The sequence below is a fragment of the Eumetopias jubatus genome, unplaced genomic scaffold (assembly GCF_037043125.1).
Source record: "Eumetopias jubatus isolate StellerSeaLion01/CBP00866 unplaced genomic scaffold, mEumJub1_p1.0 scaffold_13, whole genome shotgun sequence".
Taxonomy (NCBI): domain Eukaryota; kingdom Metazoa; phylum Chordata; class Mammalia; order Carnivora; family Otariidae; genus Eumetopias; species Eumetopias jubatus.
This window is the reverse complement of record NW_028274819.1, coordinates 96,756,083-96,784,075: the sequence shown is the minus strand read 5'-3', so window position 1 is coordinate 96,784,075 and position 27,993 is coordinate 96,756,083. Positions and strand designations below refer to the sequence as shown.

General features: G+C 38.7%; 1 protein-coding gene across 1 annotated transcript in view; it reads left to right on the top strand.

The window, feature by feature from the left end:
- TBCEL (tubulin folding cofactor E like) overlaps positions 1 to 27,993 on the top strand; it is a 96,533-nt gene that overhangs the window by 50,662 nt on the left and 17,878 nt on the right. Inside the window, exons 4-7 of the mRNA XM_028125968.2 lie at positions 455 to 636; positions 1,936 to 2,192; positions 4,857 to 4,983; positions 6,487 to 6,603. Of these exons, the coding sequence (XP_027981769.1) occupies positions 455 to 636; positions 1,936 to 2,192; positions 4,857 to 4,983; positions 6,487 to 6,603 (683 nt within the window). The remainder of the gene's footprint in view (positions 1 to 454; positions 637 to 1,935; positions 2,193 to 4,856; positions 4,984 to 6,486; positions 6,604 to 27,993) is intronic.

Sequence of the window (27,993 nt, the reverse complement as noted above, 5' to 3'; positions counted from 1 at the left end):
GCTGTTACCATGTGTTCTTCAGTAAACCTTTCTTTAATTAGCCTTAATGTTGTACTGAGGACAGAAGGAAGGAGAAATTCAAAGAGAATTACATGACCCAGTCTCAGCTCTTTAGAAACCTGCAGTCTAAAATGTCCTCTGAACTGTTTTTTCTCCATTTATCAAAGAGAATATCATATAGAACAAAATCAAAAACCTTGCCCAAGGCAACATGGAACGTCTTTCTTTTGTACCATTAATTTTCAATTATGTCACTATTTCATAGAAAGATTAAATTATTTGCCAAGATTTGTTGAAATTACTTTTGCCCCTCTGTAGGTACCATCACTAACACAGGACTCCCTAATATGAATGGCCCCTTTCCTAGAGACCCACTCGCTTAAGCTTTGTGAGCATGATTGCTATTTAAAAACTCTGATTACTGCCTGATATGCATTTCTTTTTTTCTCCCTAGGTCAGTAAAATTGTGTCAAATGTTCCCCAGTTGGAGTTTCTAAACCTGAGTTCCAACCCTCTGAATTTGTCGGTTTTAGAAAGAACATGTGCTGGGTCCTTCTCTGGGGTTCGCAAACTTGTCCTCAACAACAGCAAAGCTTCTTGGGAGACAGTCCACACGATACTGCAGGAGTTACCAGAGTAAGCCCAGAGGCATGATGGAGAGGGGGCAATGTCGCCATCTTTGTTAGTACATAGAATTACTGCTGATCTCCCATCTCAGAAACACTAGAACAGCAGAATGGACAGAGAGTGAGGTCAGAAGAACGAAGTAATTAGAACGAGGGTGTGAAGGTCATTTAGTAGCGTTTTCATTGCAAGACTTGTTCAGTGTTGAGTAGCACCAAGACATAGGATCTGTCATCCTTTGGCTAGAAAATATCCCTGAGAAGCCCTTATCATTTCAACATCAACCTACCCTTTCTCCATTTTAATCTTCTGGTTACCTGATTTGAGAATTTTGCCTCAGTGCTTTTCTTTGGGAGGAAAAAATCATGGTATCTATAAAATATATTAACACTCAGATGATTAAGTGCCTCGCTGACCTGATGGGAAAATGGAACTCTTTTCAATAATTTAAACAAGAAATTATGTTTTTGTTTGTCAGTTTAGAAATACTTTCTTAGATTTGTTTGTATCTAGCTTAGAGTATGCACGTAAGTGTTCAAAGGAAGTAGTTTAAAGAAATATATGAAACTATAGTTTCTTTGTCTAACTACAGAAATGATCAAGGCCTCTCCCCATTTATTCCATCCAAGTTTCTCACTATCCCTCTAATGAGATTGGTTTCCTCACCACATGCAGCATCTAGCATGGCGTAGCATGAGCTTTTAAGTCCCAGTTCCACTTACTGCCATATGACCTCTGATAAGGTAATTAGCCTCACTCAGTAAGCTCTGTTTCCTTGTCTGTAAAATGGACATAACTGTATCTACCTTGCAGAAAAAGCAGGACAGTCTATGAAGCACTTGGAGCAGGGCCTGCCTCAGGGTAGGAATTCAGTAAATGATAGTTATTATTTCTGTTTCTAAACATTTTGTTCATGCTGTTCAGGGGATTTTCCTTTATGTCCTTGCAACTTATGCAAGTCTACCCTTCCTTCCAGGCCATGTATTCTTTCCGGAGTATTCTAACTGCAATTTCAGTTCCATTCCTGTATGAACTGCTATTGTACTTGGAGTTAGTAAAGCTTTATTTAGCACTTAGTTATTTAAGCACAAAATTAATTTAGTCCTGGGTTATATCATTCTCTGCTGTTTTATGTGTTTTAGGTTTTGTCTTCCCAGCCGTATTTAAGCTTTAGGAAGACATCTTTATATTTTCTCCACAATCCCTACCGGAGTCTCCCACATAGTAGGCACTTACTGAACAAATGAAAGTAGCTGCAAAGTAGAAACTTAACTGCTTTAAACAATGAAATATTTCCTTTTTTCTCTGCAGTTTGGAGGAGCTCTTCCTGTGCCTTAATGACTATGAAACAGTGTCTTGTCCTTCTATTTGCTGTCATTCTCTTAAGCTACTACATATAACAGACAATAACCTCCAAGACTGGACTGAAATCCGAAAGTTAGGAGTTATGTTTCCTTCACTGGATACTCTCGTCCTGGCTAACAATCATTTGAATGCTATTGAGGAGCCTGATGATTCACTGGCCAGGTTGTTCCCTAATCTGCGATCCATCAGCCTCCACAAGTCAGGTGAGGTCCAGGCTTGTTCTCGTTCTACGTGCAAATCGATCTGAGCTTATGCATGAAATAAATGAAAGCCTATTTCTTGTAGTCGTGGCTCTGCCTTCTTACGGGATGCATTTTCACGAGTGATATGCAGATACCTATTGATTAGCTAAATTTAAGGCATTTGTTTTCATAAATGCTCTGATAAATATCAAGTGGCAGAGCATCCTATTAGCTATTTATATTTTATCTATTGAAGAGGTCCTGCTATGAAAGGAGTGAGATGAAATTGATGAATTGGACAGTAAAATGCAGAGTGGGAGGAGTACGAAGAACTACACACTAGACTATTTTGTCTGGATTTAGGTTAAGGAATTTCACCCTACTATGCCTTATAAATGCTTACTTTTCTTTTCTAGTATTTATGGATGATCGATTGCCAGTTTGCTGCCATCCGGTTCTGTGTCTCACGGGAATGCATATTTTTAGCCTATTTTTTTAAATTAATAAACTTCATATTTTAGAACAGTTTTAAATTCACAGCAGAACTGGTCAGGAAGTACAGCATTCCCACGTCCTCCCTGCTCTCACATGCACAGCCGCCCCACTGTCATCGTGCCAGCACCAAAGTGATACGTCTCTTGTAATCGAACCTACGTTGTCACATCACCCAAAGTCCACGGTTTACATGGGGGTTCACTCTTGGTGTTGTACATTCTGTGGGTTTGGACAAACGTATAATGACATGTCTCCACCTTTATAGTATCATTCATAGTAGTTTCACTGCCCTAACAACCTTCTGTGTTCTGCCTGTTCATCTCCCCATACCCCCCAATCGCTGGCAACCACTGATCTTTTTCCTGGCTCCACAGTTTCACCTTTTCCAAAATGTCAGATAGCTGGAATCATACAGCATGTAGCCTTTTCAGATCAGCTTCTTTCACTTAAGAATATGCATTTAAGTTTCCTCCATATCTTTTCATGGCTTGATAGCTCATTTCTTTTTAGCACTGAGTAATGTCCCATTGTCTGGATGCACCACAGTTTGTTTATCCACTCACAAACTGAAGGACATCTCGGTTGCTTCAAAGTTTTGGCATTATTAAAAAAGCTGCTGTAAACCTCCGTGTGCAGGGTTTTGTGTGAACATAAGTTTTCAGTTCACTTGGGTAAATGCCGAGGAGTGCAATTGCTAGATCATATGGTAAGAATATGTTTAGTCTTATAAGATACTGCCAAATGTCTTCCAAAGTGGCTGCACCATTTTGCATTCCCACCAGCAATAAATGAGAGTTTCTCTTGCTCCACGCCTTCATCGGCATTTGGTGCTGTGAGTGTTCTGGATTTTGGCCATTCTAATAGGTGTGTAGTGGAACCTTGTTTAATTTGCATTTTCTAATGACATATATGACACTGAGCATCTTTTCATATGCTTACGTCCCATTTGTATATCTTCTTTGGTGAGGTGTCAGTTCAGGTCTTTTGCTCGTTTTTTTATTTGGGTTTTTTTTTTCTTATTGTTGAGTTTTAAGAGTTCTTTGCATATTTTGGATAACGATCCTTTATCAGATATATGTTTAGCAAATATATTCTTCCAGTTTGTGGCTTTTCTTCTCATTCTCTTGACATTGTCTTTCAGCCTATTTCTTAAAATAACTTCATAACTAAAAATAACTCTAATCTACAATTGAAAAAACATAGTTTAATTTGCCATAGAAGTCATAAGAGTAGGAATTAGGTTTTAAAAACCATTATTTTGCATAAGGAAGCTGGTGATTGCACAACTCAACACCCCTTGAGCTAACTCTGTTCTTCCTCCTAGATGGAAATACCATTCTGAGGGGAAGAGAACAGTTGTGACTTGGGATAGTTATGCACCAGAGCCCTCGTATATTGCCCCTCTGCTTTTGCCCTTGCTGCAGGTGGATAGAAATAGGAAGGGACTGCTTTCTCCTAAATAGATTTAACGTATTATAAAATTGACCAGCTTCGTTATTATAGGCATACTTTTCCTGGCAGTGCCAAGTATCGACTTGGATGATATATTTGCTCACAGCTATAAGAAGAATATTTTATTTTAGCATGAAACAGTTTTAATTTGTTGCATGTTCTTCTTACCCAATGGTTCAGGTTCTCTGTTTTTGTTTTTATTTGTTTTACTTTTAAAATCTGTTTTCCCTGTCCCCAAAATGAGGACAGTTTGTAAGAAAGATAATACTTAGTTTTTGGTTCTACTGAACTTGCCCCATTTTAGAATTTGTTAGGTAAAAATTTGAGTCTGACAGTATCAACTCTGATCAGTAGTTCTGTTCTGTGAGTCTGTCTTTGATGAAAGAGTTGACCACATCACCTTTTTTATGTAATCACGGCATATGTCTTATTGAAAACACCAGAGACCCTCTTTACAAATCCTGTGGGGGGAGAATCAGTACATTCGTGGGATGCTGGAAGTAAAGTTCTATCTCCTTGACCACTGGGATCACAGGGATACGGGAGGCTATGGGGAAGTTTTTATGGTGTTTAGCTGTATTCTGTTCTTTCCTTGGATGAAGAAAATTTTCAGGATCTCTAACTAGATTATAAGGACTTTAACATTTCAGAAATTAATTGAAGTAATTTTTTTTTATGTTCATCTTCTTATTGGTGTGCTTTTATGGATTTACTTAAACAATATATTTCTCAAATTAGGTTTGCAGTCCTGGGAAGACATTGACAAACTAAATTCATTTCCCAAACTTGAAGAAGTGAGATTGTTAGGAATTCCTCTTCTGCAGCCATATACCACCGAGGAGCGGAGGAAATTGGTAATAGCCAGGTCTGTTGTCCTGATTACTCTCCTTTCTTCTCTTGGGCCTTGTTTCATTAGAGGGACAATGCACTATTGGGGGGAGTGCACTGTAAGTTTATCTGTCTCTTGAACAGACAGTGCTTGAAGGAGCTGCTTCTGTAGCTTCAAATCCTAGAAGAAAAGAAACACAATATGGTAAGAAAGATGTAAAAGGTAATTGGCTTGCCAAGACCACTGAAACATTCCCTCACAAATCTATTCTGTTTTTATACTTTTTAATATTTACAATATTTGAAGTCCTATTTTGGATTATGAAGAAAAATTAGGTGTAATAGAGAATGAGTTCTATTTTAGTTGTCTTTATTTTCTCTGTTAACATAGTGGTAATGTAAAGTATAAATTTTATGTAAAAAGTGGGCTGTTTCATTAGTGTGAAACTTAAGAGAGCAGCATCTGTGTTTTCGTCTTGAATACAGATTGACTCAAACATGACCACCGCATCGTTATATTCTTCCTCTGACTCCCCAGCCTTTTGTGTCACTGACTCTGCCTCCCAAGACCATTGAAATGAGTGTTGATTTAGGTTTGAGCCTTCAGCAACGATAAGATTATGGCTAAGATGTAAAGGGCCATGGAGCTTTCATTCGTTTTCTTTGTGTACTATGCATAGTAGTTTTGAAAGGGGCTTTACAGTTCCCTAAAGAAGAGTGGTTCTTCAAACAGGGTGTTGATCTTCCTGCCCAGCTAACACCTAGCAGATCCTTAGTGCTTTCCGGTTGTGGACATACATGCTAATATGTCACTGAAGAAATACATTTCAGCATACTTTTCTTCTAAAAAGAATAAGGCTTGTAGTAGACCTTATGCTTTATTTTCTTTACATAATTCTTTTGTAAAGATAATAAATTAATTGCTGAACAATAGAACCCATTTGTCCTGACTACTTGGAGACCTGCGCTGTCCACTATGGTGCTGTTAGCCCTGTGTGACTTTTGAGCACTTGAATTATGGTTATTCTGAACTGAAAGGTGCTCTAAGTGTAAAATATATACTGGCCTTCGAATACTTTATATGAAAAAAGAATGTAAAATATCCTCTTAGTTATTTTTTAGTATTGATTGCAGGTTGAAATGATTAAATCCTCGATCTATTGGATTAAATAAAATATATTAATAAAACTATCTCACCTGTTTTATTTTTATTTTTTTAAATATGGCTATTAGAGAATTTAAAATTATATATGTGGCTTGTATTATATATTTAAGTTGGACAGTGCTGGCTAGAATCTTATTTTGAAAGGTAAGGTATAATTATAAAAGGTCCGTGTCCCATGTAAAAATGAAACTTTAGATATTTTTGGTCCTTTTGTTCTATACCACTTTAGTTCATGTAAGTAGTTGTACATGAGCAGAGTTACATCAAACGTGTCCTCTCAAGAGAGTAAGACGGGGCCTCAAACCAATGATTTTATTTCTAAAGCTAAATATTCTCACTGTCTTAAAATGCCTTTATTTTGTCTTTTACTTACAGATTGCCATCAGTTTCCAAACTTAATGGCAGTGTTGTTACCGATGGTGAGCGAGAAGATTCTGAGAGATTTTTTATCCGTTACTATGTGGATGTTCCACAGGAAGAAGTGCCATTCAGGTAAAAACCCCTCATCGGTTTAATAACATTTTAGCAAGTATTGAGGCAATTTAAGAACTGTTGTTTTAGAGCAAATCTAATAATTTGTTACTGGACCCTCTTAGAGGACTTTGGTGATAGGTAAAAAAAAAAAAAACCGAAGAAACACAAAGCAAACCCATTTTATCTCATTTTCCACAGTGTATTTCTTCTAGCCTTGCACTTGTATTAAGAATGTTTGGGTAAGTATTCGACTACTTCCACTCCATACTCCATATCATTGATTCCTGTTTGAGCCTCTTCTCCAGGGACACATCTCCACCTACCCCCAAAACTGGTGTCTTCTTTCACATTGATCTGCTTTCAGGATATACTAAGTTCTGCAGTTTGGAAGATTTGGCAAATAGGCATTAGGTTTAGAGAATAGAGGACTAGAAAACAGACTCTTTGGGGAAATACTAAAGGAATTAGGATGGTTGAGTATGAAGAGAAATGCTGAGGGCTGAATTTGTAATTGCCTTCAGTATATGAAGAGGTAATATACATGGTTTGAGGAGGAACTGCCTTTTTTTATATTCATTTATTTTTTTTATTTGAGTGTGGTTGGCACACAATGTCACGGTCGTTTCATGTGTACAACATGGTGATTCCATAAGTTTCTGTGTTGTGCTGTGCTCACCACAAGTACAGCTTCCATCTGTCACCACACACCACTCTTACAGTACCGTTCATTATATTCCCTGTGCCGTGCCTTCTAGTCATGCCATCGCTGGAAGCCTGTATCTCCCACTCCCCTTCACCCATTTTGCCCATCTCCCAGCCCCCTTCTCCCTGGCAAGTGCCAGTTCTCTGTATTTGTAGGTCTGATTCTGCTTTTTGCTTGTTTGTTTTGGTTTTTAAATTCCACATATAAGTGAAATTGTATGGCATTTGTCTTTCTCTGTCTTATTTATTTCACTGAGTATAATATCCTCTGGGTCCATCCATGTTGTCGCAAATGGCAAAATCTCATCCCCCCTTCTTTTTGGCTGAATAATATCCCATTGTGTGTGTCCGTGTGTGTATTTGTGTGTGTGTCTGTGTGTGCCACATCTTCTTTATCCGTTCATCTATTGATGGACACTTGAGTTGCTTCCATATCTTGGCTGTTGTAAACAATGCTGCAGTAAACATAGGGGTGCATACATCTTTTCAAATGAATGTTTGTGTATTCTTTGGGTAAATACCCAAAAGTGGAATAGCTGGATTATATGGTAGTTCTATTCTTCATTTTTTGAGGAACCTCCACACGGTTTTCCACAGTGACTGCACCAATTTACATTCCCACCAACAGTGCATGATGGCTGGGAAGGAGCTACATTTAATACTCCATAAATGTAAAGGAAATGTAGCAGGTATGATATAGGTAAAACACACGGGAAAAAAAAAATACCCCCCAAAACTGGTTTCTAGGTTTTGGTAACTAGAACCACTTACCAAAAATGTTATATGCTTTCCTTAATAACTTTAACAAATAATATGAAATCACATTAGACAAATAGGATGCAAATTAGGAGTGTGTGTGAGTCAAATCAGTTGGTCCTTCTGGTTACAAATCTCTGCAATTCTAATTCATTCTTACTAAAGATACCTAATTTTCCCCAGACTTTTCCATTATTTACAAGCTTTGAGGGGGGTTAACCCTCTGTAAGGCTTAATCAGTACTCTATAAAAAGATTTTGTGATTTGGTTAGTAGTATTTAAAGCCTAAACTCATATGTGGAACATAAGCAATAGCACAGAAGGCCATAGGGGAAGGGAAGGAAATCTGAAGGGGGAGAAATCAGAGAGGGAGATGAACCAGGAAAGACTATGGACCCCAGGAAACAAACGGAGGGTTTCAGAGGGGAAGGGGGTGGGAAGATGGGGTAACATTGTGATGGGTACTAAGGAGGGCACGTGTGTGATGAGCACTGGGTATTATACGCAACTAATGAATCATTGAACACCACATCAGAAACTAATGATGTACTATACAGTGGCTAACTGAACATAATAAAAATAAATAAATAATACATTTTGTTCATTAGCAAAAATAAATAAAAAATAAAGCCTAAACATTTAAAAAATTAAGAATTTTGAAGATTGCTTTTTAAAGTTAGCTAAGAACAACCAAGTAGGGAGAAATAAATATTACTATGCCTTTAATACAACCTAGAAATACCAGGGTAAGCAGCATGGATTTTGTTTTGTTTTGTTTTGGTAAAAAATAGTCTAATATCTATAGTTTCATTTGATTCCGTCTAACTTATTAGTGGGAGAAGTAAAGATTTGGGCTTTGAGCATAAGTCCCTCATTACAGTTTATTTAATTTCATCTGCTACAGGGACTAGTGCATATATACAGGGAGTATGTTGTTTTCTGTCCTGATAGCATAATTATCCTAAAGTGGATAAAGGCCTCTGCACTGGTCTATGTTCTTAAATGCAGGTCACAGAAATCATCTTCAGTCATAGGAGGACTTTATTAGAAGGATGTTGAGAAACTACAAGAATTGTTAGGCAAGCTGAGTAACCAGATGTAGACAGGAACCGGGGGCAGCAAGGACAGCCAAGGTTTCACCTTGTAGTTGGCCCCATGTGTCTCTGCTGACACTGTCCTCCCTAGACACCACAAGGCCAGGCTTTCACCCCGGATGCTTGTAGCTGTACCACGGGCTGTGCTGAAAATGATCGCTCACTGACCTTTGCCTCATTCCCCAAGGGTCAGAAATCTGTGACCAATTGATTGGCTATGTTGAGGGTATATGCTCACATATTGTCTTCAGAGAGATAGGGAGAGGAAGGTAGAATCTTCCCCTGTCTTGGGACATTTCCCCAAATAGGAACAATTCAGCAAAAAGAGCATCTCTTGTAGTCTGCCACTTTGACTATCCAACATCTATGCGTATACCTTTTCCCCATAGTTGTATATATAAAAAAATTATTCTCACCTATCCTAATGTAGTCCTTTTACAAATGAAAACACTTCTTTCTCCATGAAATGAGATAAACTATTTATTCTAATCCTAAAGACTGTGACCAATTAGCTACTGTAAAAGATTCAAGCTATTTTAATTACCACTCTGGCCTTGCTGCCTGTTTATGTAATGATGCCTACTTTACCACTCACTAGTGGTTAAATGTCACTGCTTAGTCTCTTCCATTCTTCTTGAAATTGAAGTGGGCAAACTGATTTCAGTATCTTCCTGGCCTATAAAATATATTTCAAAGATGTGAGTGTTCTACTCAGTAATGTATTTTTCAAGGCCTTGGAAAAAGAAGTGTCTTCTGGGTCCTTTTAGGGTTCATGGGTGGAGAATGGGTAAGAGGTCATGGGTGACAATAATTTCCATGATTCCTGTGTCCTGAAGTGTTTTATTTTCTCCTTCTACATTATCCCCCAAATTCATGGCATCTCAGCTTCCTTTAGCATAGACCACCATGAGTCCAATTTCTAATCATCCAACTAGATGAAAATTTAGAACCACTCCCAGCTACCGAAGCTAGCTCTTTGAACTCAGAATCTCTGGTAATGTACCGATATCAACAACATCAGCGAAATCTAAAATTGCTTCTCCTTTCTTGATCAGCATGCTCAGAATCTGTTCCTTTACTAATTTCCTATATTTTTGTCCATTTAACCAAACTCTTATAATTCTTTTGATGTGTTTGTAGTCAACCCCACAGAGCATGCCGTGATCTGATGGTAGGAGAGCGGAGTGTATATGTGGAAGGATGAGGCAGGTGGGAATTCATTTACTCTTGCAAGCTAATTCCCTCAGTCAGGGGGATTTTACTGCCTCCTTAAGCAAGAGAGGAACACTCTCATTCAAACTGCTCACAAGAGGGCCTACGTGAGGATTAGGGATTCAGGATGTTCCCATCCCTCAGCGTCTTCCTGTATGTAAACCTCCACTCCAATTCATTCTCCCCCCACCCTGCTCTCTTTCCAGCCAGTGCTTCAACTTTCACATAATCGTCCCAATATGGATACAAATTTAACTGATCTGTAATTCAGCAATCTGGAGCATCAAACTGTGCATTGTTTTTATAGCTACCTCAGCTTTATTGATGTAAGAGAGAAAAGAGCCTTTTCTTAAAAGTACCTGGGTTTCAGTCTGTGCTTTGAGCCTAGTTCATAGGTATTCAACCTTAATATTCTCTTGATTTAGGCTGTCTTGTGCCTTTAGAATAGCAGATGCTTTACTTCATAGTCTTGCCTTCTTCCTGCCCTTCACATTGGTTTATTCATGGCTCACCTGGAGCTTTCCATGGGACCACAAGTGGTCAACAGTTTTTTCACTGCTCCTTGTTAAGACCTTTGCAGAATCTCTTCCATGAACACTAATACGACACTCACTGGGCCCTACTAGGCCAGAAACCAATTTCAAATTGCCTGTAATTATCTGAGGGGCTCTGGCTGATGATCTCCCTGCTGCTGATTTCTTAGTTCATACAACAAAAACCAACTCTGACCAACTTAAGTAAGGTAAGAAGTGAGTAAAAGAATAATGAATACTGTGTGGCCCACAGAATTGACAAGAAGATTAGAGAATTGGGCTTGGGCAGGATTGATGGAAAGCCGGGCACAGCCAAGATTTCTGTATCTCACTCTACAGACAGTATGCTTCTGACACTGCTCACCAGCCAGTCATCACACACTGCTAGACTTCATTGCCTCCTGCCCCACCCCACGACATTTATAGCCATGCCTTCGAATTCTTGATTCTTCTATATCTGCTCTGAATAAGCTTGTTAGACCTCGTGTCTTTGTATTTACAGTTGTGGTTAGGTAGGTTTGTTACCTTTCTGTGTTCTGGCTTTCAGGGAAAGAAGAAAGAGAACATTTACTTCTCTTTAGCTTCTCTAGTGGAAAGTAGTTCCTCCTTCTTGTCTATCTTGGGTTTCCCCCAATTCAGAAGGGCATTCAGATGCTGGATAGCCAAAGTTGACATATATCCACTGTAATACCTGTTCCCTAATAGTTTTTTGTCTGTTTGGTTTTGTTTGTTTGTTTTAAATTTATTTTTATTTTAAGATGGATTGATAGAGAGAGAGAGAGAGCATATGCAAGCAAGAGAGGGGCAGAGGACAAGGGAGAGAGAGAATCTCAAGCAGAAACCACCCCCCCAGCCCTGAGTGCAGAGCCTGTTGGGGGGGCGGGGGACTCGATCTCACAACCCTGAGATCATGACCTGAGACAAAATCAGGAGTTGGACGCTTAACCAACTGAGTCACCAAGGCATCCCTTGTTTTGTTTTCTTTTGTTTTCCTAGTAAGTCCTCTGGTAGAATGATCAATGTACTCAGCAAATATTTTTTGAGCCATTGTGATATGTCAGGAACTGTGTTAGGCACTTAAAAAAGAGCTATAATAGCATTCATGCTGATCTCAAGATAGAATGGTGAATAAACGTAGAGGATTTTGTATTAAAATACATTTATTATGAATTAAGAATACTGATATATAAACAGGGTGTTTACTATACCTAATATCTTTTTAATTGTCTTCCGAATTATATGCATAATCTCTCCCTAACATACCAATGAACAGTGATTAGCCAAGTGTGTAGTTAGTACAAGGTGAAAATTTGACTCTGGATAATTCAGTGTTTCATACAGAACCACATTTGAGCTTTGGTTTCCAGGTAGGATGGAGGTATCCATTTGTTTTGGAGGAAACATTTCTTTTCATTTGACCATGGGGTTTTTTTTAAGTCAGTACTTAACTTGATTTTCCTATAAATTCTAACTGCTACAACATCCTTTTCCAGTTGTTAGGTTCCCTGAGCTTTTCCTTCTTCTATTTTCCTGTCTTGTGTCATTAAACATGTAATACCTCTACTCAACTTAGACATAAGAAAAGTTAACCAATATGTCTTTTGAGGGCATGAATAAAAAGCCATTATGATCAGTTGAATGTCCTTTATGGTAGCACAGTTATTTTGTGAGTCAGTTGGATTACTCACACACATCTGTTTCCATGTGATTAGTCGTTTTAGCAACAGGAGACTTTAAAGATGATCTAGAAATTTACATATTCAATTTTTCTACCTCAGAATAAAATACAGGCTCCAGTTACCTGAATCATTTCAATTTTTTATGATGAACAGAATAAAATGTTTAGAGGGCAAAAGGGAGATGTACTTAATTAAGAGTTTTATAATTTCTTACATGTGCTTGATCATCCTTTTTTATTGTTTTCTACTGATGTGTGGAGCTGGAAGTCTAGCTTCTCTATTGTAGATGTTTATGGTAATAATGGGCTAACACGAAAATCTGAGCAATCTCTTATGTGTTTCATGTTTATTTACTTTGTGAAATAACAGAAGGTGAAAGATCTCTGTTCCCGATTCTTGGGCTTTAAACATCATAGTGTTTGCTTTTCTAATCAATGGACTCTTTCTTTTAAAGCCTTCATCTGTGCCTTGTCTTTTCATGGCTTGTGTAGGAGTGGTGTGCTATTTCAAAATAAATTCAGTGTGTGCTGCAGGGGGTTGGAAAGATGTCCTCATTGGGCCGGTCATATTTCAATTATTGGGCCCTTATATTTTACCAGAGGAACTTCTAGGAAATAATTCTGGATTCTAGCTGGGTTTCAAAGGACACTTTAATTTATTTACTGAATACTTACTACAAACCAAGAGGCACTGGGTCAGAAGCTGGAGACAAAAAGACAAAAAAGTAGTGTCTACTCTCAAGAAGCTTGCCACCTGGGCTACTCTTGAGACATATTTCCTTTGCTGGATCCTCTTCATGTTCCCAACCTCTAAAAATAAAGTTACTGCAGGATTTGGTCTTCAGACCCCTTCTCTTCTGTCCTCGCCCCTTAGATACTTTTATCCAGTCGTGGGGCTCTGCATGCTTTCTGTATTCCAATACCTGCCGAACTTACGCCTCCAGCTCTTATCTGCCCCGAAATTCCAGCCTAGTATTTCCAAATGCCTACTTGACATCTCCACCTGGATGTTTAAACCTAATGTGTTCAAAACCAAACTTCTGATCGCCTCCCTTACCTTTCCCCGGCCCCTCCTCTACTGTCACATCTCCTCTGCAAGCTTTCCATCGCTCCTTTTTTCCAGTTGCTTGGGGAAAAAAACCTCAGAGTCATCCCTGATTTCTTTCTCCCATACCCCACATCTAGTCTTTTGGGTTTTTTTTTTTTTTTCTTTCAGTAGTACTTGCAAAAACACAGAGAGAATCTGACTGTTCCTTACACCATTCACTTTAGTTCAAGCCTTCATCATGTCTTCCTCCTGTTTGGTCTCCCCGAATCTACCCTTGCCCCCTATAGTTTATTCTCCACATAGGAGCCAGTTTGTAAGAACTCAAGTTTACTTACAAAACAAAAAAACCTTCCATGCTGTTCCCGAAACCCATCAAGCACGCTCCCACCTCAGGCCTCTGAACTGTTGTCCCTCTTTGGAATGCACCAGGTTAGCTCTGTGGCTCTCTCCCTTGGGGATACCTCCCTGACCAGCTGATCTCAAATAGCACAGCTCTGTCCCGTACAATTCTCTCTTTTTTTTTTTTCAAGATTTTATTTATTTATTTGACAGAGACACAGCGAACAAGGGAACACAAGCAGGGGGAGTGGGAGAGGGGGAGGTAGGCTTCCTGCTGAGCAGGGAGCAGGATGCTGGGCTCGATCCCAGGACCCTGGGATCGTGACCCGAGCTGAAGGCAGATGCTTAACCGACTGAGCCACCCAGGCGCCCCCCGCCCCCACGATTCTCTTAACCTGCTTGTATTTTTCTTATTTAGCAATACCTAACTGGCATTTCTTATATACTCTTGGTCTCCCCATGCTGTACTATAAGCTCTGTAAGAGCAGGGACTTCTGTTTTGTACATTGCTTATACCCTCAATGCCTAGAGTGGTGCCTGACAAAATAGCAGCTGTTCAGTAAAATGACTGGATCTTCATATTATGCTCAGGGAACACGAAGCAGGGTTACTTAGCTCTCCTGGAAGAGGTGGTACTTCCTAGAAAATGATTGAGTCAACCTGATGAAGGTGAGGGAAGAATATTCCAGACAGAACGAACTACATGGGAAGTAAAGACACAGTGGTAGGAAATAATTCCTTATGTGTAGTGAAGTGTGGCAGTTTGATAGGACTCCGTGAAAAGTAGTAATCAGGAAAGCAGTAGTGGCAGATAGTGCTGGGCAGGAGGGTGGGAGCCAGGGCAGGCCCTTAGAGACCTTGGTATGCCCTGCCAGGAGACAAGGACTTTTTCTCAAATGCAGTGGGAAATCATTGAAAGGTTTCAAGTGGGGAAATTCCAAGGGCTGATTTTGGTTTATATTTAGAGGGAGAGGCAGAGAGAGCCCTCATTAATAACTGATACTTTGGTAAAGGAAGTGTGCATTGGAGGCTGCTTATGTCTTTTGACAGAGGTACACATGTTAGGACTGAATTTCGCTATAGAATTTGAAATAGTCCTTTAAAAACACGCTGTGAAGTTCTACTTGTTTTCTGATATTTATGGCCCTGATTTCTCTAAGGTAGAAGAGTATCATTTTTAGAGAGAAAGAAACCTCTGCATTTATGAAAATCTGTACGAATCTATCATTACCTTCCATTTATCAAATGTCTGTCCACACTGCCTATGTTTATCAGTTTCCTTTTTGTTGTATTTGCTTTATCTCTTAATTTCCTCTGAGAGAGTGAATTTAAATTGCTTATTTAGTACTGAACTAATACCATTCTTCTGTTAAGTTTTAAAGAAAGACAAAAAGAAAAACCATGTAACTTTTCTCTTAGAAATCAACATACCATATATCTTTTGGGATTGAACTGTTTCTTTGTTTTAAGTTTTTATTTTAATCACCTGGTGCTCATCACTAGGCATATACTCCTTAATCCCCATCACCTATTTCACCCATCCCGCCACGCATCTCCCCTCTGGTAACCATCAGATTGTTCTCTATAATTAAGAGTCTGTTTTGGGACCCCTGGGTGGCTCAGTTGGTTACACGTCTCCCTTTGGCTCAGGTCATGATCCCAGGGTTCTGGGATCAAGCCCTGTGTCTGGCTCCCTGTTCAGCGTGAGTTTGCTTCTGCCCCTGCCCCCTGCTCATGCTGGAGCTCTCTCTGTCTCTCTCTCTGTGTAAATAAATAAAATATTTTTTTTAAAAAAAGAGGCTGTTTCTTGGTTTGTCTCTCTTTTTTCCCTTTGCTGCTTTGTTTTGTTTCTTAACTTCCACATGAGTGAAATCATGTATTTGTCTTTCTCTGACTGACTTATTTCACTTAGCATGATACTCTCTAGCTCCATCCATATTATTGCAAATGGAAAGATTTCATTCTTTTTTTACGGCTGAATAATATTCTGGTATATATAAATATGTCACCTCTTCTTTATCCATTCATCTGTCGACAGACACTTGGGCTGCTTTCATATCTTGACTATTGTAAATGATGCTGCTATAAACATAGGGGTGCATGTATCCCTTTGAATTAGTATTTTTGTATTCTTTGGGTAGTACCTAGTCGTATGATTGCTGGATCTTAGGGTAGTTCTATTTTTAACTTTTTGAGGAACGTCCGTACATTTTCCAGGGTAGCTGCACCAGTTTGCTTTCCCACCAGTAGTGCATGAGTGTTCCTTTTTCTCCACATCCTCGTCAACACCTATTGTTTCTTGTGTTTTTTATTTTAGCCATTCTGACAGGTGTGAGGTGATATCTCATGGTAGTTTTGATTTGCATTTCCCTGAGGATGAGTGATGATGAGCATCATTTCATGTGTCTGTTGGCCATCTGGATGTCTTCTTTGGAGAAATGTCTGCTGCTCATTTTTAATTGGATTATTTGCTTTTTGGGTGTTGCATTTTATAAGTTCTTTACATATTTTGGGTACTAACTTTTTATCAGATATGTCATTTGCAAGTCTCCCATTCTCTGGGTTGCCTTTTAGTTTTGTTGATTGTTTCCTTCACTGTGCAGAAGCTTTTTTATTTTGATGTAGTTCCAATAGTTTATTTTAGCTTTTGTTTCCCTTGCCTCAGGGGACCAATCCACGGCCAGTGTCAGAGACATTACTGCCTGTGCTCTCTTCTAGGGGTTTTGTGGTTTCATATCTCACATTTACATCTTTAATCTATTTTGAATTTATTTTTGTGTGTGGTACAAGAAAGTGGTCCAGTTTCATTCTTTTGCACGTAGCTGTCCAGTTTTCCCAACATCATTTGTGGAAGATGTTTCTTTTTGGTTTTCTGTTTTGTTATATTTTGTTTTAAAGATTTTATTTATTTATTCATTTGAGAGAGAGCACAAGCAGGAGGAGCTGCAGGCAGAGGGAGAGGGCAAAGCAGTCTCCCCACTAAGCAGAGAGCCCAACTCAGGGCTCGATCCCAGGACCCCAGGATCATGACCTGAGCCAAAAGCAGATGCTTAACCAACTGAACCACCCAGGCTCCCTTGTTTCTTTTTGTTTTTGATGGTAGTGGGAAGGAAGTAAATTCACTGATTTGGGGTGTCTCTCTTTTTTTCAGACTTTAAAATTTTGTTTTTCATAAAGACTTAGAAGAGGTATAGCTCTAGTGAACAATTATGTGCTGGGAAGAAACACTGTTGTCAGAGACAGAGTGGCAAAGCCAGAAATAGGCTTTTTTTTTTTTTTTAAGATTTTATTTATTTATTCATGAAAGACAGAGAGAGAGAGAGAGAGAGGTAGAGGGAGAAGCAGGCTCCCAAGGAGCAGGGAGCCCGACGCAGGACTCGATCCCAGGACCCTGGGATCATGACCTGAGCCGAAGGCAGACGCTTAACCATCTGAGCCACCCAGGCGCCCCAGAAATAGGCTTTCTTAAAGGGCTTTGCTTTACTTTTATTCTCCTTTGGTACCTCACTTTCTCTTTGTCCCAAGGAGTCCCTAAACTATGCCCTGGGAAATCCTTATTTATGATGTCAAGGATTAAATTAGACATTCCTCAAATGCTTATTGGATCGTCATTAGTGGTAGACTTTTTAAAATATGGAGAGTATGTTTTTCCTCCTTCAGACTAGTGGTGTTTCTAAATACTGCTGATTCTATCTTCACATTATTGTGAGAGCAGGGCAGAGGCTTGTGTCCAGACACCACCTCAGTGAAGGCTTACTTTGTCTTGGATGCTGGAGAAATCCTAGTGTGCTGTGTCTGTTACCTCATATTCCTTCCAGACAGAGGACCTGCTGTTATGAAGGAACATTCCTACATTGGACATGAGTCTCCTGGGGTTCTCCATATTGCCAGGCTCCATCATCCACTGACAAGGGCCGTGACACAGCACTCCTCACATTCAGCTTCCAGTCTCCTGAGAAACAAAAGGGGCTTTCTCCCTTGCGCACTATGGAGAGCACCTGAAATGTTAGCTTTCCCTGTCGCTCACAACCTTTGTCATTCCAATTACCTTCGACTTTATTTTGACTTCTTGCCACTTTCCCAGCCCAGCAGAAGAGAGGCTCCCTTCCTAATCTTGATTGGAGTTATATATGAGAATTTGCATATACTTGCAAAGGAGAGAAAGAATAAGAACCGTCCCTCCCACCTCATGGTCTTGGGGGAGATTATCTTTGGTGTCAACTTTGGTTTTGGCCAGGGCAGGGGCCAGTCTTCTCTTTTTTGTTTTTGTTTGCTTTTTAGGATTAAAAAAATACCAAGAATAATAAAAATAAATACTCATGTTCACATTATTCAGAACTGGTGATTACTAATATTTTACTACTTCAAGTTTATTTTTTAATTAAGAGAAATAGTATACAGATAAAATTAAAGTCATTTTTTGCCCCTGTTCTCAATCCTATTTATGCTAAGAAGTAACCCCTGGCAAGAATTTGATGTGTATACTTGGTGTCCACTTACTATATTTTATATATCCATTGAATTATAAAGTGGGATTTTATAATTCTTTGTCAATATGCATTACAGTTTCTTCTCTCAATCTGTAGCTGATTCCCAGTCTGATTTTCTACTTCGTGTTTTGTTGAAAAGAAGTTTCAAAATTTTAATATTAAATGTATCAATCCTTTATGGTTTATTCTTATTCCACCTTATTTAACAAAATCTTTTCCTTTCCATAGATCACTTAAGATAATCACCTGGATTTTTTTCTAAATGTGTTTTCACATTTGTGTCTTTGATCTGCCTAGAATCTGTCTTTGTGTATGGTGTCAAATAGAGATGTAAACAGATTTTCCCCCCATATGGGTTCTTTTTATTTTATTTTATTATGTTATGTTAGTGACCATACAGTACATCATTAGTTTTTGATGTAGTGTTCCACGATTCATTGTTTTCATATAACACCCAGTGCTCCATGCAGGACATGCCCTCCTTAATACCCATCACCAGGCTAACCTATCCCCCACCCCCTCCCCTCTAGAACCCTCAGTTTGATTCTCAGAGTCCATCGTCTCTCACTGTTCATCTCCCCCTCCGATTCCCCCCCTTCATTTTCCCCTTCCTTCTCCTAATGTCCTCCCTGCTTTTCCTTATGTTCCACAAATAAGTGAAACCATGTGATAATTGACTTTCTCTGCTTGACTTATTTCACTTAGCATCATCTCCTCCAGTCCCATCCATGTGGATGTAAAAGTTGGGTATTCATCCTTTCTGATGGCTGAGTAATAATCCATTGTATATATGGACCCACATCTTCTTTATCCATTCATCTGTTGTTGAAGGGCATCTCGGCACTTTTCACGGTTTGGCTACTGTGGACCTTGCTGCTATGAACATTGGGGTGCATATGGCCCTTCCTTTCACTACATCTGTCTGCATCTTTGGGGTAAATACCCAGGAATGCAATTGCTGGGTCATAGGGTAGCTCTATTTTTAATTTTTTCAGGCATCTCCACACTGTTTTCCAAACTGGCTATACCAACTTGCATTCCCACCAACAGTGTAAGAGGGTTCCCCTTTCTCCACAACCTCTCCAACATTTGTTCTTTCTTGCCGTGTCCATTTTTGCCATTCTAACTGGTGTAAGGTGGTATCTCAATGTGGTTTTGATTTGAATTTCCCTGATGGCTGATGATGATGAACATTTTTTCATGTGTCTGTTAGCCATTTGTATGTCTTCTTCGGGGAAGTGTCTGTTCATGTCTTATGCCCATTGTTTGACTTGATTATTTGTTTTTTGGGTGTTGAGTTTGAGAAGTTCGTTATAGATCTTAGATACCAGCCCTTTATCTGTAGTGTCATTTGCAAATATCTTCTCCCATTCTGTGGGTTGCTTCTTTGTTTTGTTGACTGTTTCCTTTGCTGTGCAGAAGCTTTTTATCTTGATGAAGTCCCAAAAGTTCATTTTTGCTTTTGTTTCACTAGCCTTTGGAGATGTATCTTGAAAGAAGTTGCTGTGGCTGATGTCAAAGAGGTTACTGCCTATGTTCTCCTCTAGGATTTTGATGGATTCCTGTCTCACATTGAGGTCTTTCATCCATTTTGAGTTTATCTTTGTATATGGTGTTAGGGAGTGGTCGAGTTTCATTCTTCTGCATGTGGCTGTCCAATTTTCCCAGCACCATTTATTGAAGAGATTGTCTTTTCCATTGCATATTTTTTCCTGCTTTGTCAAAGATTATTTGACCATAGAGTTGAGGGCCCATATCTGGGCTCTATTCTGTTCTATTGGTCTATATGTCTGTTTTTGTGCCAGTACCATGCTGTCTTAGTGATAACTGCTTTGTAATATAGCTTGAAATTGGGCAACGTGATGCCCCCAGCTTTGTTTTTCTTTTTCAACATTTCCTTGGAGATTCGGGGCCTTTTCTGATTCCATGCAAATTTTGGGATTGTTTGTTCCAGCACTTTGAGAAATGTCATTGGAATTTTGATCAGGATGGCATTGAAGGTATAGATTGCTCTGGGTAGCATAGACATTTTAACAATTTTTATTCTTCCAATCCATGAGCATGGAATGTTTTTCCATCTCTTTGTGTCTTCTTCAATTTCTTTCATGAGTGTTCTGTAGTTCCTAGAGTATAGATCCTTTACCTCTTTGGTTGGGTTTATTCCAAGGTATCCTGTGGGTTTTGGTGCTATTTGTAAATGGAATTGTTTCTCTAATTTCTCTTTCTACAGTTGCATTGTTAGTGTATAAGAAAGCAACTAATTTCTGTGCATTGATTTTGTGTCTTGTCACATTACTGAATTGCTGTATGAGTTCTAGTAATTTGGGGGTGGAGTCCCTTGGATTTTCCACATAAAGTATCGTGTCATCTGAGAAAAGAGAGAGTTTGACTTCTTCTTTGCCAATTTGAATACCTTTTATTTCTTTTTGTTGTCTGATTGCTGTTGCTAGGACTTCTAGTACTATGTTGAACAATAGTGGCGAGAGTGGGCATCCTTGACGTGTTCCTGATCTTAAGGGAAAGGCTCTCAGCTTTTCCCCATTGAGGATGATATTCACTGTGGGTTTTTCATAGATGGATTTTATGAACTTGAGGAATGTTCCCTCTATCCCTATACTCTGAAGAGTTTTAATCAGGAAAGGATGCTGTATTTTTTCAAATGCTTTTTCTGCATCAATTGAGAGGACCATATAGTTCCTCTCTCTCCTCTTATTAATGTGTTCTATCACATTGATTTGTGAATGTTGAACCACCCTTGCATCCTGGGGATAAATCCCACTTGGTTGTGGTGGATGATCCTTTTAATGTATTGTTGGATCCTATTAGCTAGGATTTTCTTAAGGATTTTGGAATCCATATTCATCAGGGATATCAGTCTGAAATTCTCCTTTTTGATGGGGTCTTTGCCTGGTTTGGGGATTAAGGTAATGCTGGCCTCATAGAATGAGTCTGGAAGCTTTCCTTCTGTTTCTATTTTTTGAAACAGCTTCAGGAGAATAGGTATTATTTCTTCTTTGAATGTATGGTAGAATTCCACAGGGAATCCATCAGGCCCTGAACTCTTGTTTTTTGGGAGGTTTTTGATCACTGCTTCAATCTTGTTACTGATTATTGGCCTATTCAGGTTGTCCATTTCTCCTGTTTCAGTCTTGGGAGTTTATAGGTTTCCAGGAAGGCCTCCATTTCATCCAGGTTGCTCAGTTTATTGGCATATAGTTGTTGATAATAATTTCTAATAATTGTTTCTATTTCCTTGGTTTTAGTCGTGATCTCTCCCCTTTCATTCATAATTGTATTAATTTGGGTCCTTTCTCTTTTCTTTTGAATAAGTCTGGCCAGTGGTTTATTGATCTTATTAATTCTTTCAAAGAACCAGCTTCTAGTTTTGTTGATCTGATCTACTCTGTTTCTGGTTTCTAATTCATTGATCTCTGCTCCAATCTTAATTATTTCTCTTCTAATGTGTGGCTTAGGCATCGTTTGTTGCTTTTTCTCTAGTTCTTTAAGGTGTAGAGTTAGTTGGTGAATTCGGGATCTTTCTATTTTTTTGAGTGAGGCTTGGATGGCTGTGTATTTCCCCTTAAGACCACCTTTGCAGTATCCCATAGGTTTTGGACTGATGTGTTTTCATTCTCATTGTGTTCCGTGAATTAAGTTCTTCTTTGATTTCCTGGTTGACCCAGACATTCTTGAGCAGAGTGGTCTTTAGATTCCAAGTGTTTGAATTTCTTCCAAATTTTTTCTTGTGATTGAGTTCCAGTTTTAAAGCATTATGGTCTGAGAATATGCAGGGAATAATCTCAATCTTTTGGTATCAGTTGAGACCTGATTTATGACCCAGTATGTGGTCTGTTCTGGAGAAAGTTCCATGTGTGCTCGAGAAGAATGTGTATTCTGTTGTTTTAGGGTGGAATGTTCCATATATATCTATGAGGTCCGTCTGGTCCAGTGTATCATTCAAAGCTCTTGTTTCTTTGTTGATTTTCTGCTTAGGTGATCTGTCTATTGCTGAGAGTGGAGTATTGAGGTCTCCTACAATTAACGTGTTGTTATCAATATGACTCTTTATTGTGGTTAACAGTTGGCTTATGTAGATGACTGCTCCCATGTTGGGGGCATAGATACTTACAATTGTTAGATCTTCTTGTTGGATAGACCCTTTAAGAATGATATAGTGTCCTTCTGTGTCTCTAACTACAGTCTTCAGCTCAAAATCTAATTTGTCTGATATAAGAATTGCTTCCCCAGCTTTCTTTTGAGGTCCACTGGCATGGAAGATGGAGCTCTATCCCCTCACTTTCAGTCTGGATGTATCTTTAGGTTCAAAATGAGTCTCTTGTAGACAGCATATGGATGGGTCCTGTCTTTTTATCTAATCTGCAACCCTGTGCCGTTTTATGGGAGCGTTTAGTCCGTTCACGTTGAGAGTGATTATTGAAAGATATGAATTAATTGTCATCATGTTGCCTGTGAAGACCTTGTTTTTATAGATTGTCCCTGTAAATTTCTTTTCTATATCACTCTTGGGGTCTTTCTCCTTTTATAGAACCCCCCTTAATACTTCTTGCAGGGTTGGCTTAGTGGTCACATATTCTTTCAGTTTCTGCTGGTCTCGGAAGCTCTGCATCTCTCCATCCATTCTGAATGACAGCCTTGCCAGATAAAGTATTCTTGTCTGCATGTTATTCTCATTTATTACCCTGAATATGTCTTGCCAGGCCTTTCTAGCTTGCCAGGTCTCTATGGATAGGTCTGATGTTATTCTGATGTTCCTCCCTCGGTACATAAGGAATCTCTTCCCCCTAGATTAGGAAAGTTCTCAGCTACGATTTGCTCAAATATATCTTCTAGTCCTCTCTCTCTCTCCACCCCCAATAATTCTTACAGTGGAACGTTTCATGGTGTCACTTATTTCTCTGATTCTATTTTCATGGATTCTGAGTTGTTTTTCCCTGGCCTCCTCTTTTCCCTTTTTGTCTATTAATTGGTCTTCTAGGTCACTAATTTGTTCTTCTGCTTTGCTTACCCTAGCTGTTAGATTATCTAGATTAGATTGGATCTCATTGAAAGCATTTTTAAATTCTGCCAATTCAGCTTTCATTTCTGCCCTTAGAGACTCCATGTTGCCATTAATTGATTTCTCCATTCTAGCTATTGTCTTCACAATTGATAGCCTGAATTCCATCTCCGACATCTTGGTTATATCTGAATCCATTTGTAAATCTGTGGCATAAGTCATAGTCTCTGAGTCTTTCCTATTTTGGGGTTCCTCCTCCTAGTCATTCTGTTGAGGGGTGGTTGAGGGAATGTTTAGAGTCCAAGTTATTGACCACAACCTAAGCAAGATGCACCTGTTTTCTAGGGACCTTAGGGCTGCTGGCCCCTTGTTTTCCCAGCCTGTCTTCTGGGAGAGGGGACTGCCATGCTGTTCCTCAGGCAACCCTGTTTGGGCAGAGTTGCCCTTCCCCCTGTGGTGGGGATGGGCTCAGTGAAAACCGGTTTTGGAGGGCTTTTGTTCTCTGGTGGTGTTCCCTGGCAGCTTTGCATCTCTTCCGAGAGTCAAAGCAGAAGAGACCGTTTCCAACCCTCTGCCTCAGAGCAGAGAGATCGCAGTCTGTTCTTCATTGAGCTCTCCAGGGCACACTATCTCCATTTCTGTCTGTGCTGCTATAAACTGCAGCATCCTGGGTTGTGCGCCCTCAGCAGCGCTCCCAGTCCTCACCTCCAGGTCAGGGCTCGTCTCTGCCCTTCGTGCTTCTAAAACCGCCAGCCGCCCCCAGTTTGCATGCGTGGCCCCACCAATCTGGGTTTCCGTGGCGGGGCTGCCCTAAAGCCCTTTCCCCGTCGCTACCAGTCTGCGAGTCTTTGCCCAGTCCCCAGCATGGGAGGCTATCACTCACCGGCGGTGTAGGATCCGGGCAGCTGGGCTCCCTCATCCTTCCGTTTATCCTGCAATACCTGCCCACAGAATCACAGCTCCCCACTTCATACGTGGAAACCAACCGTGTGCGATATTCTGTTTGTAGAGATCCAGATCTGTCTTCTTACATCTCAGGCTGATTTTGTGGGTGTTCAGAGTGGCCTGGTAGATATCCAGCTCAGTTCTGGGGACCGGTTAGATTAGGGTCCCCTACTCCTCCACCATCTTTTCTCACTCCCCCATATGGTTTTCCCCCATATGGGTAATTGGTATTCACCACTGATAATTAATACCACCTCTGTCATATGTCTTGTTTTTTATATGCATGTGTGGTTCTTCCTCCACCCTGTTCTGTTCCATTGGTGTATGTGTCCATTCCTATACCATTACAAAATTGCAAAATCACATTGCTAAATTGTAGTGAGTATAAATTCCCAGTAAGTTTCCACACCTAATTGTTTTTCAAGTTACCTTAGAGATCGTAGCCCCTCTTCCCTATGAATTTTAGGAGAACCACAAAAATCCTGTTGTAATTTGGATTCTGATTGCATTGAATTCACTGACTAATTTGGGAGAATTGACAGCTTGATGCTATTTTGTCTTCTTATCTGTGAACATAGGATATCTTCCCATTTAATTCAAAGCATCTTTTATGTCCTTCAGCGGTGTTTCTAATTGTCTCTCAAAGACCTTGCACATATTTGTTAAATTTTGTTTCCAGGCATCTTATGCATTTTGTTGCTATTTTAAATGAAATCATTTTTTCTGTCACTGCTTTCTAATTGCTTCATGTTGGTGTATAAGAATGCTATGTATTTTTGCATGTTGATCACGTATCCATCAGTCTTGCCTGTGTAAAAAGTAATCTTTACTTTCTTTTGGGTTTCTATGTAGACAGTTCTCCAGTATAATATTACAAATGAACAGTAAAAGAGGTCATCTTTATCTTGTTTCTCACTTTAAAGGGACTACTTCCAAAGTTTCAGTTTGAAGTATTTTGATATGAAATGTGACTTTTGCTGTTGCTTTTTCATAGTCTTTCATATCAGGTTAAGGTAGTTACTACCTCTGTTTTTCTAAGAGTTTCTTTTAATATGAATGAGTATTGATTTCTTATAGAATGTTCTTTCTGTATTGAGGTGAACATGTTGTTTTGATAGGTGAATCTGAATTTGAGGGATACACTTTTCAGATGATGAACCATCTTTGCATTCCTTTCAGCACTGCAGAGTTTAATTTTATGACGCTATTTGGTATGTTTCCATCTATTCTCATATTTAGATGAAACCATATTTCATATTGGTTTGTAATTTTCTACTGTTCCTTTCTGGTTTTGTTATTGAAGGTTAATTAGCTCTACAAAATGAAATGGATTGGTAATTTCATATTTTTCTATTAAAGTAACTGTTTCATTTAGTTTTAAAATTTTACAGTCATTCATAATATTCTTATGATTTGGGAGTAGCTGTTTAAGTTTTTCAATTATTTTATCCTATTTAATTCTCATTTGGATTAGGTAATACTTCCACATGGAACCCAATTAAAAATTTTTGAAATGGTGTAGACCATAAGCCAAGTCTTATTCCCACTTTTATCCTTAGCAGCTATTCAGATATTTGGTCCCTGGGCAACTACTGACACTGTTTTCTTGTTATAGTCACCATTGCTATCCAATGCATAATTATTGTACACAGTCACAAAACAATATACATCTGGCTTTTTTCACTTAACAGATGTTCAGTGACATTCTACAGTGCCCTCATTATATATTTGCCCTCATATCTCTATATCTTCCTATATATCTCCTCTCTCTCTCTTTTTGATTAGTCCTGATAAATGATTATATTTTTAGAACTATCCTTTGTTTAACATCAGGGCTATTGAGGTATAATTGACATAGAGTAAGTTTTACCAATTTTAAGTGTACATTTCTGAGTTTTGACAAAACTACAATTATGTAACTATTAACACAATCAGAATATACAACAATTCTATCACCCAAAAAACTCTTTCCCTGACTCCATCATCTGTCAACCACCGATCTATTTTCGGCCCTCTAGTTTTCTCTTTTCCGGAATGTCATATAAATGGAATCATACAGTATATAACCTTTTCTTTCAATTGAAAATTTTACTGAGATAATTATAGATTTACATGCAGTTGTAAGAAATAGTATAGCCAGATCCTATGTACACTTTACCCACTTTCCCCCAATAGTAAAATTTTGCAGAACTCTAGTACAATATCATAACCAGGATCTTACTCCAATTTCCCCAGTTTTACTTGTACACGTGTGTGTATGTGTATGTCTCTGTGTATATATTAGTTCTCTACATCTTATTGCATATGTAGGTTTACATATCCACTACCGTTGTCAAAATAGTGAACAGTTCCATCACCAAGATCTCTCAGATTGCCCTTTATAACCACACTCAGCTCCCTGCCAGCAACCCTACTCCCATCTCTACCCCCTAGCAACCATTGATCTTATCATCATTTATAAAATTTTGCCATCTCAAAAATGTTACATAAATGGAATCATACTGTATATAACCTTTTGGGATTTTTTTTTTTCACTTAGCATAATTCCCCAGAGATTCACCTACATTGTTGCATGTATCAGTAGTTTGTGCCTTTTTATTGCTCAGTAGTATTTTGTATTATGTATGTACCACAGTTTATTTAACCATTTGCTTACTGAAGAACATCTGGATCAATTCTGGTTTGGAGTTATTACAAATGACATAATTATATGAATATTCTTGTATAGGTTTTTTTGTAAGTTCTCATTCCTCTGGGATAAATGTCCAGGAGTACAATTGCTGACCAGTGTGGTAATTGCATACTTAGTTTTATAAGAAACTACTATACGCTTTTCTAAAATGGCTGTACCATTTTACATTTCCACCAGCAATAAATGGGTGATCAAATTTCTCTGCAGCATTCTCTTGCTAGCATTTGGTGTATTTTTATTTTAGCCATTCTAATAGGTTTGTAATATCTCATGATTTTAATTTTCATTACCCTGATGGTTAAAGATCTTGAATATCTTTTCATTTGCTTATTTGTATCTGTAAAACCTCCAGTGAAATATCTCTATGGTTTTTGCCTATTTTTTTTATTGGATTGTTTCCTTACTGTTGAGTTTGAGAGTTGTTTATAAATTCTAGATACTAGTTCTTTTTGGATATGTGGTTTGCAAATATTTTCTGTTAGTATGCAGCTTGTCTTTTTGGTCTTTTCACATGAGCTTTTATGGCACAAAAATTTTTAATTTTGATGAGTTCACCAATTTTTCCTTTTATGAATTGTATTTTTAGTGTCAAGAACTCTTTGCCTAGGCATAGATATTGAAGATTTTCTTGTTTTTTTTTTTCCTAAAAGTTCTGTAGTTGTACATTGTACATTTAAATCTATAATCCATTTAGAGTTAATTTTTGTGCAAGATGAAAAGTTGAAGCTGAAGTTCATTTTTTTGACCTTTGGTTGTCCAGTTTTCTAGCACTATTTGTTGAAAAGCCTGTCTTGCCTCATTGCATTGCTTTGCAACTTTTAACAAAAATTGGGAGAGTATATTTGTGTGGGTATATATCTGGATTTTTTAATTCTATTCCACCAACTTATATGTCTATTGTT